Source organism: Bombus huntii, chromosome 5, assembly GCF_024542735.1.
Source record: "Bombus huntii isolate Logan2020A chromosome 5, iyBomHunt1.1, whole genome shotgun sequence".
Taxonomy (NCBI): Eukaryota; Metazoa; Arthropoda; class Insecta; order Hymenoptera; family Apidae; genus Bombus; species Bombus huntii.
In genome coordinates this window covers 7,014,340-7,025,563 of record NC_066242.1, presented here as the reverse complement: position 1 = coordinate 7,025,563, position 11,224 = coordinate 7,014,340, and the positions used below count along the sequence as shown (strand labels likewise).

The 11,224-nt window shown below is 31.0% G+C and overlaps 4 protein-coding genes across 7 annotated transcripts; 2 read left to right on the top strand and 2 right to left on the bottom strand.

Annotated features, from left to right (window-relative positions):
- The first annotated feature begins 97 nt into the window (after window positions 1–97).
- On the top strand, window positions 98–1,449 carry LOC126865822 (SOSS complex subunit C). Its single transcript, XM_050618724.1, has 4 exons — window positions 98–547; window positions 666–771; window positions 839–960; window positions 1,047–1,449. The coding sequence occupies exons 2-4, from the start codon at window positions 744–746 to the stop codon at window positions 1,200–1,202; spliced, it is 306 nt and encodes a 101-aa protein (XP_050474681.1). The 5' UTR covers window positions 98–547; window positions 666–743; the 3' UTR covers window positions 1,203–1,449.
- Window positions 1,367–2,100, top strand: LOC126865820 (rRNA N6-adenosine-methyltransferase Mettl5). Its single transcript, XM_050618722.1, has 2 exons — window positions 1,367–1,715; window positions 1,786–2,100. The coding sequence occupies exons 1-2, from the start codon at window positions 1,376–1,378 to the stop codon at window positions 2,076–2,078; spliced, it is 633 nt and encodes a 210-aa protein (XP_050474679.1). The 5' UTR covers window positions 1,367–1,375; the 3' UTR covers window positions 2,079–2,100.
- Window positions 2,101–2,113: 13 nt separating this feature from the next.
- On the bottom strand, window positions 2,114–4,441 carry LOC126865816 (putative aldehyde dehydrogenase family 7 member A1 homolog). Of its 2 annotated transcripts, none has more exons than XM_050618717.1 (9): window positions 4,274–4,441; window positions 3,925–4,141; window positions 3,659–3,846; window positions 3,384–3,583; window positions 3,192–3,307; window positions 2,971–3,099; window positions 2,783–2,892; window positions 2,393–2,653; window positions 2,114–2,326 (listed from the first exon to the last, which is right to left on the bottom strand). In XM_050618717.1, exons 1-9 carry the CDS (start codon window positions 4,427–4,429, stop codon window positions 2,114–2,116), a joined length of 1,590 nt encoding a protein of 529 aa, XP_050474674.1. In that variant the 5' UTR covers window positions 4,430–4,441. The 2 variants fall into 2 exon arrangements, with proteins under 2 accessions (XP_050474674.1, XP_050474675.1); XM_050618718.1 differs by having other exon boundaries at window positions 4,245–4,424.
- A 110-nt stretch (window positions 4,442–4,551) lies between these two features.
- LOC126865813 (exportin-6-A) lies at window positions 4,552–10,009 on the bottom strand. Of its 3 annotated transcripts, none has more exons than XM_050618713.1 (16): window positions 9,846–10,009; window positions 9,187–9,390; window positions 8,883–9,074; window positions 8,640–8,799; window positions 8,269–8,525; window positions 8,026–8,192; window positions 7,640–7,946; window positions 7,461–7,553; window positions 7,078–7,246; window positions 6,864–7,002; window positions 6,421–6,779; window positions 6,027–6,354; window positions 5,753–5,950; window positions 5,401–5,679; window positions 5,163–5,328; window positions 4,552–5,085 (listed from the first exon to the last, which is right to left on the bottom strand). In XM_050618713.1, exons 1-16 carry the CDS (start codon window positions 9,846–9,848, stop codon window positions 5,008–5,010), a joined length of 3,099 nt encoding a protein of 1,032 aa, XP_050474670.1. In that variant the 5' UTR covers window positions 9,849–10,009; the 3' UTR covers window positions 4,552–5,007. The 3 variants fall into 3 exon arrangements, with proteins under 3 accessions (XP_050474670.1, XP_050474669.1, XP_050474671.1); XM_050618712.1 differs by lacking the exon at window positions 9,846–10,009 and adding an exon at window positions 9,695–9,839; XM_050618714.1 differs by lacking the exon at window positions 9,187–9,390 and having other exon boundaries at window positions 9,846–10,004.
- Window positions 10,010–11,224: the final 1,215 nt, after the last annotated feature.

Below are 11,224 nucleotides of genomic sequence, written 5' to 3'. Positions count from 1 at the left end.
TGCGTGTTCTTTTAAGAACCAGTGAAGAGAACACAAGAGTGAGAGAGCAATATTCTAGGTTGTAAATCGGGGTATCAGTTTCTGTCTCTAGTGGGTATTTTGGTGGGAAAAGAAACAAGCGCGATCGTATCACTGATATATATATTCTATGGATACGAGATTCCGTGAAGCGAATTGATCACAGCCATAATGGCTTTGGCATGAAGCGCCACTGTTGTTCGCCTAGTGTACTTCATTCCTCTCTATTACTGATACCAGTGTCCTCTATATTCATTTTCCCTCGCACCACTGTCTATGTATACCAATCCGATATAAGTATACGCACACAAAATCAAACGCAACAATACCTTACTATGTAGAACAAAGTTAGAGATTATCGAAGACACGTAAATATTTTACAAGCAACAAACTTTTGACATTGTAAATAATTTTATGTTAATAAAAAAGTAGATAAGTAGTTATAATATCGATAATGGCAGTTAAAGTATTGGTATAGAACTTCGTTTAAAGATATTTTTTAGGAGTTTCATGTTTTGACGAAATTAAGGTAACGCAAAATGATTAACAATGAAAGTATTAGCATGATGGCGAAATTATAAACTGTCAGCAAAAATTTATTTAAATTAATATCCCTTTGTTAAATATGTCTTTTATATACTTTTTAGGTAAGATTTAATAATAAATTATATCGTAAAATATAATCGGCGACGTAACTTATTTCCAATTTAAAAATCAAAACTTTGATGGCTTTTTCACAATCAAATTCGAGAGGTAATACTATTTATAATTATTTTCTTCAATAAAATTGATACTGAATCTTTATTCGCACTGATTGTAGAATTACAGAATAGAAAAATCTTAGAAGAATTGCAATTAAAGAAACAATTGCTTTTAAAGCAAGGTGTAGCACCAACATTGAATACATCATTAGCTGTTACATCAACAGGTCCTTCTAATTTGGTAAATATATATTCTATATATCATATTTGTTTAGATCGACTGATAAATTATATGTTTTTATATTCTTAATCATCTGTTTTCATTAGCCTCCTACACAGACCTCTGATGGTGTTGTAATGAATGCATCCCAAAGAGCTGCTTTACATAATGCGCATGCAGCATCATCAGGTTACTTTGTAACACAGGATTCTTCCTTTGGCAATCTTATTTTACCAGTTCTTCCAAGATTTGATGCTAAATAGAAAAATTAAGTTGCAGTTTCAAATAATAAGTAATAAATAATTCTACAGACTTTGAACAAGTGTGATAAAGTGATTTTTAATATGAACTAAGTACCTCCTTCTAAGGGTACCTCTTAAAAGTAATAGAACTAAAAGTGTAACACTGGGTGACAATTGATGATTAAACACAGAAAATGGCTAGCATTACACTTCGCAATTTAGAGACATGGTTACAAGAGTTAGACAGATTTGAAAAGCCTAAAATATTGCTTGAACAATATTGTACTAGTGCGCATGTAGCATCACACATGTTGTACTGTGCTCAAGTACAATTTGGTGATATACAAGGACGAACTGTTGCTGACTTAGGTTGTGGTTGTGGTCATTTATCAATTGGAGCGAAACTGCTTGAAGCAAGTCATGTAACTGGTTTTGAAATAGATCCTGATGCACTTAACATTCTCTCTAAAAATTGCGATGACTTAGAATTATTTGTGGAAACTGTACAGTGTGATATACTACAATATCTACCAGGTATAGATATATAAATATGTAAAACTCTTTTTTAAAAGTAAAAATCTTTATATTATATACAATCTTACAGGGAGATTCGAGAAATTCTTTGATACAGTTATTATGAATCCACCTTTTGGTACCAAACATAATGCAGGCACAGATATGAAGTTTTTGGAAATCGCGACTAAATTAGCGTCAAATACTGTGTACTCGTTACATAAAACAAGCACGCGTAATTACGTTCTTCAAAAAGCTGCACAGTATGGAGCCAAAGGCAAAGTTATTGCAGAAGTGAAATTTGATATACCACAATCATATAAGTTTCATAAACAATACTATGTAGATATTAAGGTGGATTTTATACGATTTGAATTAAATTAATAAAATATTTTCATGACGCAAATTGTATATTCTAATTACTCAAATTTCAAGCCTTGAGCCAATGGCATTTCATTTCCACAATTGAAAGTTATAGTCGAACGTCGCATGTAATTCTTCCATGCATCGCTTCCACTCTCGCGTCCACCACCTGTAGCTTTCTCTCCTCCAAATGCTCCACCTATCTCTGCTCCACTAGTTCCAATATTAATATTTACTATCCCACAGTCAGAGCCATGTGCAGACACCCACTACAAAATATTTATGTTTCAATATTTTGAGACATATATAATGCAATCATGTAGTTATATCCTTACCTGGTACATATTTCGTACATCCTTGGTAAATAGAGTACTACTTAATCCTTGTTGTACATCATTATTAATAGCAATAGCATCTTCTAAAGAGTTTGCTTCAAGAATATATACAATTGGTGCAAAAGTCTCCCTTTGAACAATTTCAGCTTTAGGTGATAAACCAGTAATAATGGTTGGTTCAACATAAAAGCCAACTCTGTTTATCTGTTTTCCACCAAATTCAATTTTCCCTCCATTTTGTAAAGCACTATTTATTGCTTGCTATAAATGATTGTTAATTATATTATCAGTTGATTATTTGTAGTTTTGTATTTTTATATTTTATATTTGTTAAATCATTTGTAAATCATATTAATAATTGATTTCATGATATTAACACAACACTTGTACCTTATATTTATCTAATGTTTGTTGATTGTGTAATGGTCCATACAAAACATTATCATCTAAAGGATCTCCTACTCGTTCCAAAATACTCTTATATCCCGTTTTCAATTTTTCTATTAAATTTACACATTATCTTTTTATTAAATGCTTGCTGTAATTACAGTTAATTGAACTAAAGTATAAAACTTTACCTAAAAATTCATCTTTTATCTTGTTGTGAAGAATTACTCTTCTAGTACTGGTACATCTCTGTCCAGCTGTTGCTACAGAGGAAAATACTACTGCTCTAACTGCCATTTCTAGATCTGCATCTGGAGCAACTATTACAAAAGATAATAAATTAAATTAAATTTAATATACTGTAACCATGTGATAAAGATATAATTATTGCTATTAGTATTGCTTAATTTACCTATTGTTGCGTTGTTGCCTCCTAGTTCTAACAATGATCTTCCGAATCGTTGCTGAACTTTAACAGCTACATTTCTACCAACTTCAGTACTTCCAGTAAATGAAACTAGAGGTACGCTATAAATAATAATAGTAATTGCATTGATTATGATATTACAAAAATTTCCTAAGGTTTAAATATATTACATCTTACCGCGTGTCGTTAACTATAGTTTCACCAACATCTGATCCACCTGTTATCATACATGCAACCGAACCTGGTACACCATTTCGTTCTAATACTCCTGCAATTATTTTTGTAGTTGCAATAGAAGTCAATGGGGTAGTAGGTGCACCTTTCCAAACAACGGTATCTCCGCAAACCATTGCTATAGCAGTATTCCAACCATATACCTAGAATATCTTTTTTCTTAATTCTAATTATTTTTTTTATTTACCAATCATTTTATTATTTCAAATTGTGCTTACTGCAACAGGAAAGTTATATGCAGAAATAACTCCAACTACTCCAAGAGGATTCCACTTCTCAAAAAGTACATGATATTTCCTTTCTGAAGGAAATATACTACCAGGGAGCATTCTAGATAAGCCAACAGCATAGTCACATATGTCAATAAATTCCTGAACTTCGCCAATACCTTCTGGCAATATTTTGCCTGTAATGTCATATATTATAATATTGAAATTAAGTTACAATATTAAAAAGTAGAATTTTGTGGATAAACAAAGCATACCCATTTCTAAAGACACTAATCGTCCTAATGGTTTTAAATTATTTCGTAGTTCTTCTCCTATTTGCCGCATTATTTCGCCTCTTGTAGGAGCTGGCAGTGATGCCCACTGAGGCCATGCTTTACGAGCTTCTGTAATAGCATTACTTGCTTCTTGAGGTGTTGATGTTTGAACTTTTGCTATTACTTTACCAGTTGCTGGTGAAACTGATTCTATTACCTGCATTGCATTATTAATAAAACCATTTCTTGTATATTGTAATTGGTATAATTTTAATTACTATTAACTGAATCAATAATATGAATTAAATTAAAAGTCATACGATATGATTAAATAAACAGAAAAGAATACTTTGCCAGATCCTCCCCATCGTCCATCATAATGACCCGGATTCTCGGTTGTAAGGCCTAACTGCTTTAAGAATCCATATTTTGGATCTGTTACTAAGTGCCTCACTTTCTGTAATTGAGGGATGTAGATGCTATTGCTTGACAACGCACGAATCATTGTTAAATATTTACGACTAACTCTCTAATCTTCAAGCCGCAATATAAAAAGACTCCGGGTTATCAAAACAACCGCTTATCGACAAAAAGAGAAGGGGTATGATAAGCTTAAATACCAGTAAATATCACAAAAAATTGGAATTGAGTTTAACGTTCATACATGTTACAAAATAATTACAATGCTAGTTTGACACTAATATACAATGTTTTTTTAAAACCTGTAATAAAAATTCTCTTGCGTATATTCAGTTCTCTAACAGAAGTATGTTTCTTCAATAAAACTTCATGAAATAGATTGAATTAGAAAGTATAAATGTAACACTTAAAATATTTAAAAAAGAGTTTTATCCTATTTTACTAACATTAAAATAATGTTAGTAACATCACAAGGTGATACAGAATTGTAACATTAAGAAACATTCGTCTCTTTACATGTTATGATTTAAAAATGTTTGGTATATGCCACGAGGCACGGAAATTGATAAAAAATGTTGCTTTTTCAAAATTTCATTACTGAAATTTTGAAACTCGTATTGAATATGTCATCGTAATGCATCTTCGCATTGAAATGCAACTGCTTCAGCCCGGTCGACAAAATTGATAACACCGTAGATCAGAAATTAACTGCAGCACTGATCTCGTCAAAGTCGGTTGATCCTATTAATACGTAATAAAGTCAATAAGAAAATTATTTATTAACTTACTTACGAAATGATCTTTCTAGTTCTACTTACCGTAGACTTGTCAAAGTTTCCTAATAATGTAGCTTTTTGCATGTCATCTACACCTTCACAACTTGCCAAGAATGTTGGCAAAAAATGTCCGAAAAACCACGCTATATTAACTGAAGCTAAACTATGAATAGCAGTTGCAATCTCATCCGCCAATAAATTATGGGATCTAGAAATAAATGTTTAAGATATTTTATCACTTCAAGTGAAACAAATTGTAATTCAAGAATATCCCACTAACTGTTGAAATAGAACAGTGAATAACGCCATTAGAAATCTCTCGAGTAAATGAACTTTGAACACAGCTCGTTGATAAAGCCGCCACCGTACATTTAACTGTTCTAGACTTTGTAGACTTTGACGAAATATGTTAACATCCGGCTGAAGAAGAGCTTGGCCGAAAGCTTCTAAAATTGCAACTAATTCTTCCTTGTGTTCGACGGATTCGTCTTCATCAGTATGACCGAGGGTGCGTAGTATAGAAGTATTATAAAAATATTGCCATCGATGCATAAGTATACTAAAACAAATATTTAAATTTTATTATTGTTACATTAATGATTCAAATAGTCAAAATACAATTCGTATAGTACCTGTGGAAAAGTTTTAATAACACAAGTGTAGTATCTGGATATGCACTAAGATCATTCCCGACAGCAGGCCAGACTTGGCCTAAACATAAATTAGTCACTGAAGGAACAAATGCTTTAAATGCATTACTAGGTGCTGATACGACCAATATTAAGATTTCTAATAATTGATCTAATGCAGGTCCCGCGGATATATTTTCTCTGCAAATGCATCAGATATGAAAATAAAATTATATGATATAAATTAAATAAAATTGTTAAAAATGAAATGATCTACCTAGTATAAATGTATAGCATTCTTTGAACTGCATTTTGAGTAAACTCAGGGCCTAGTTGCTGTTGTAGTACTGAAAACACTGAATGCAAAAAACTAAGCAGAATCTCACATACGCTTTGACATCTTATCATATATGGCAATAATTCTAATGTTCGATTTATAGTTGATCCCAAGCACGAATGTAACATTTTTTTTATCGTTGTGGATGAGGCAGAACAGTCTTCTAATAACTGAGTTAATGGCACTACTGTCATTGAAATGGTAGATTCCGAAGGTGCAAGTTGTCCTTCTAAACCGAGAGGTATAGATAATGTCGATATCATCGTGCCTACATGGATTGAAATCATACATGTATTATTAAGATTTATTACTTAGTAAGCATTTAATTACTTACCCAACAATCTTTCTCGAATAGATCCATCACCATGTGGTAAGACAATTGCATTTACTAATGCCCTTCGTAGTACTTTTATTGTATCAGGTTTAAGGAATGGATATGTTACCATTGAAATTAACTTTCTAAACGTGGGTTCATCCCATAAAACAGGTTTCAACACAGCAGTGATACTTTGGAAAAGATGTGTGGCGGAATGAGTTAAATTCGCTGGTGGCGGATTGTCACAGAATGTTGTATAATCTAATGCTAAAATGCATGAATCAATACATCGTTGACATAGTGATTCTTTTGTCTTTTCTGGCCTGTTGGCTATCCAATGGCACCAAGCTTGGAGTGATGCTAACAACTGTGAATGACTGGTCAACAAAACGAAGCATTTTTATAAGCTGCATTATATTAAAAATTGCATAAAAATACTTTTCTTTATAAATATTACTTACACTTCTATAAGATCTATTACAATTGCAGCTGGTTGCAATGATGCTTTGTACAATTGGTTTGTCTTGGCAAATTTACAGGCATCTAATGTTTGAGACACTACTTCTTCAGCTAATGACTGGTCAATACTCTGATCATCACCTTATTTTTTATTAAACAATTATATTGTGCTAAATCATAATCATGATATTATTATATGTATAAGAACTAACTTACCGAGGAAAAGTGAATACAATCTAGCTAACGCTTGAGTAGTAGAAGCTAAATCTCGTAAATGCGCGTGTACATTTGATGCTTCTGATTCGTTTAACAAAATAACTTGATTGTTAGCAATAACAGCACCTAATTCTCCAAACATTATTAATCCTTCCCTCCAAGAACGATACTAAAAAGGTTTTACACAATTAAAAACTGTGAATTAAATGATATATATATCATTTAATTCATCATTTAATTATATAATATATATATATATTATATAATTATATATATATATATATATAATTGATTAATTAAATGATATGATATATATATATATATATATAATTGATGAAATTTTGATGATATATATATATATATATAATTGATGAAAATTTTACCAATAATGTAAAGATCGGAATCGGAGAAATATCTGCTATTTTTGCTAAACACTCTATATTACATCTTAAGAAATGCTGCCACTCTGTTTCTTCCTATAATAAAAATGTACAGATTAAAATAGATCTAAATTAAAAACAGGACAAATACGATGAAATTTTGTAGATTACATTTTCCTTACATTTTCGTCTAAGCTTTCTGTATCAAGATCTTTCAATGTGCGGGTATTGAGCTTAAAACTCATTTTTTGCAATACTCTCTCGGCAAGAGCTAATGATACTGGTGAGTACCGAGACTGAGTGCTTTCTAAAAGTGTAGTCCAAACATCTAAGCATCGTAGATATCCGTTTACTGTTGAGCATTGCTGAAAGGTATGATGGCACAAGACTTCTAATAACGTATTTACTGGAAATTTCGGACACGATTCAACTCTCTTCAGATGATTTGTTACAAATAATTGTAAGAACTCTGTCAGCTTTTCCATATAACTAGAAATATAATAACTTTTTCACAAATGTAATGCCTTTAGTTACAAGAATTTGTCAGATGCTTCACACCATTCAATACCTTTCATTTATAGAATCCAAACGTTCCAAAAATTGAAATAATGTGACTCCATTTTGAAATATTTCTACTAATAATCTATCGGTTACGTCGGGAGAACATAACGGTCGATATAAAAGTTCATTTATCGTAGTCACAGCTTGTACGGCCATTTCAATCTGTTTGCCATTCTGTTGATAAAACATATGATTAATATATTTGCTAATTAAATTACAATATATTGTGATATTTGATACGCAATCCTACCATTGAATCGTGATACCTGGCACAGGTAAAGATAGCATCCAGTAAATTTGTAGAGATATGTTCTGATAATTCAATCCAACTGAAAAGATGTGCTAACACATCCAATGTTGCTATACACACTTCACTAGTTCCTGTGGCTAGCCCTTCTACGTCTAGAATAGCTCTTGCAGGTGCTACTGTTTGACCGCTAGTGGGTGATGGAGGTGGTGTAACTGTTCCAGAACGACTTTGCAATTTTGTTGCTTCTTTTAGAAGTACTATAAATATTTTAGAATATTTTAACAAATATTTTAATAAATATTAAACAAAAATAATAATTACATAGCTTTTTTTAATGAAGATAGAAATAATGTAAGATATATGAACTATACCTGTAAGAGAATCCAAAGTCAGTGGTACTTGGGCACTAAGAAATCTAAATAACTCATTTTTCCTTTGTATTGGTAAATCTTCTCTTGGAGTGGCTAGTTCCTCCGAAGCTGTTCGCAAGTAAATGAGACCCAACAGTCTTGTATGCTTGTGACTTAATAACTATCAATGCATACAAGGAAATTAAAAGTTAGATCGAAACAATTAATTGAAAACTTAAGTTCAATGCTAAAATATATACAAACCTGTAAGATATTTGAATAAAAATCTGGATAGAAATGTGGCCAATCGTGCCTAGCAATATCTACAACAAGTTTGACTACTTTGTTTCTTACAAAAGGAGCTACACCTCTTTCTAATGATAATGTATATAAAGTTGATCTTGTGAGAGCTCTGTCTTCCCATGGCAGTATTGGCCATCTTCTCCCAATTGTCGTCTACAATAATTTTCATTTCATAACTAATTTAATTTTTTATCCTTTTTTGAATTGTGAAAATTTTACTTTACAAACAATTAAAATGATGGAATTCAATTGTGTTAGTTCATACCTCTAATGTAGATAAAGCAAACATACTGACATAATGATTGTTAGTAGAAGACAAGAAATGTAAACACGGTCTCCAGGAATCAATTTGTCCTGCGAATTCCTGGAAACTTCTTTCAATTATACGTTTTCGTTCATTTGTTGTTTCTGGAGAGAAAAATTCAGTCATCAGATGCTCCAAATTCTGCAGAGCAACTGCATCATTGTCCTGTAAATGTAATATTTACTTTGTGTTTCAGTAATGAAACAAAATATCAAAATACCAAACAAGAACTATGCACAGTATTATATATGATAGAAATTGGAAATTATGAAAACAATCTTTTAATCAGAATTTTTTAAATTTTTCTTTATGAAAGTGGAAAACATTTCCAAAATATTCCTTAGTAATTTTCCTTTATTCAGTTTAATTTAATAATTAATGATAATTTTGACAAAGGAATCCATTCATTTCCTAAATAGTAAATATTAAGAGATTTACGTGTTATCTTTAAAACCCATTAACGATATACCTGCATTTGTTTGTAAAATAATTCACATTGATTATCATTCATATAATTATTTAACGATAACGTATATTTTATTTTAAAACGTACATATTTATTTTAGGACATAATATAATACGCGTGTTTAATTACATCAAACGATAATTATTTCACGTACCATGATAGCTACAGTTAAAGAGCGTGTATTGCTATAAATGCCGTATATAAATACACAAATCACACAAGGTTAGGCTCTCACTTGTCAAACGTCATATTTGAACCAACAAAGTAATTAAATACTCGATCTCTCGATTCCTGCATGTAAGTACTTAGATACCACATGAATACATTTAGTATACTTATATTTCTGGCATATGTGTGTACGAATATAAGCCATCATATACCATTACTAGATGTATACCATTACTAGATGTAGCCAATAGTAGGAAAGAATGAAAAAAGCAATCGTTTTTATTGAAGATTCGTTTTAGAGCTTTGGTTCTTTATTTCAACCGCGAAAAATGAAGTACTTGTAATGTTACTTGAAATTTATACGATTTTTTTTATTTTATAGGATTATATACATATAGGTAAGTGTATAATTCTCTATCGTATTTCTCTCTAGTCTTTTCTCATCTAGGATATTTATTTCTATGCCGTGACTTCATATTTCTTTTCTATCTTATACATATTGCTGTTTTGTATGAATATTTATATATATCCGGTTAGAAACCGATATTCATTCTTTACTTAGTAAAAGAAAGATAGCTCAAACAATATCTCCGAAAAAGGAAGTATAAACATAGCCGAGATATGCATATCTATCGCATAAACAGATCTATTGCACAACGTATCACATAGTTGTGCAGTATGTAGTTGGTGAAATTGAAAAAATGACGTCTTTGATTAAATTATTAAGCAATAATAGCGATTAAAATAACTTTGTCGAGAATTGTTTTGAACCTTACACTGCAGGTCACCTCTGATATTTAAGATCATTTATAAAATATGTATTGCATTACGTGAGAAGTGAAATATAACATAAATAATATACGATTCTAGAACCTGTTTTCCGAATTGTATACTATACAAAATTTTGTTAAATTAAATGCAAGCAGATATTGATCTAATCTTTATCTTTACTTATGTAGAAAAATGTAAATTCGTGTCATATAATCCAAAGACTACGTAATTTCCGTCTCCATAACTTCTGACGTTAACGATTCAGAAGAATACTATCAGATTCTCATATAGAGATCATATAGATCATCATATAGAGATTCAGGAAATTTTAATATTTAATTAATATTCTATTTATTTATTTTAATTACTATCCAAGTATGTATGTATAAACATATATATGTACGTTTGTACGTACGTTTAGCGAAAATGTTATCTTATCATTTTTGTGTCTCACGCGACATTACCGACTCGGTGTTGAGAAAGACTATAGCGCCAGTGAAATGATGACGAACGATAAAATGTGTAATTACATCTAGCGACATTACAATATTCGATTATTATTGATATAATTTCGTGCCATCAATCTATAATCTA

Excerpts from the sequence above, each read along its gene's own strand:
- LOC126865816 (XM_050618717.1), bottom strand. The coding sequence starts at position 4,429 with ATGATTCGTGCGTTGTCAAGCAATAGCATCTACATCCCTCAATTACAG. Across the intron at positions 4,142-4,273 it reads GATGGGGAGGATCTGGCAAA|GTAATAGAATCAGTTTCACC; the intron begins GTATTCTTTTCT and ends AATGCAATGCAG. Across the intron at positions 3,584-3,658 it reads CATATAACTTTCCTGTTGCA|GTATATGGTTGGAATACTGC; the intron begins GTAAGCACAATT and ends AAGATATTCTAG.
- LOC126865822 (XM_050618724.1), top strand. The coding sequence starts at position 744 with ATGGCTTTTTCACAATCAAATTCGAGAG. Across the intron at positions 772-838 it reads TTCACAATCAAATTCGAGAG|AATTACAGAATAGAAAAATC; the intron begins GTAATACTATTT and ends CACTGATTGTAG. Across the intron at positions 961-1,046 it reads CAACAGGTCCTTCTAATTTG|CCTCCTACACAGACCTCTGA; the intron begins GTAAATATATAT and ends TGTTTTCATTAG.
- LOC126865813 (XM_050618712.1), bottom strand. The coding sequence starts at position 9,736 with ATGAATGATAATCAATGTGAATTATTTTACAAACAAATGCAG. Across the intron at positions 7,003-7,077 it reads ATTGTATTCACTTTTCCTCG|GTGATGATCAGAGTATTGAC; the intron begins GTAAGTTAGTTC and ends ATAAAAAATAAG. Across the intron at positions 5,951-6,026 it reads ATGCTATACATTTATACTAG|AGAAAATATATCCGCGGGAC; the intron begins GTAGATCATTTC and ends ATGCATTTGCAG.
- LOC126865820 (XM_050618722.1), top strand. The coding sequence starts at position 1,376 with ATGGCTAGCATTACACTTCGCAATTTAGAGACATGGTTACAAGAGTTA. Across the intron at positions 1,716-1,785 it reads TATACTACAATATCTACCAG|GGAGATTCGAGAAATTCTTT; the intron begins GTATAGATATAT and ends ACAATCTTACAG.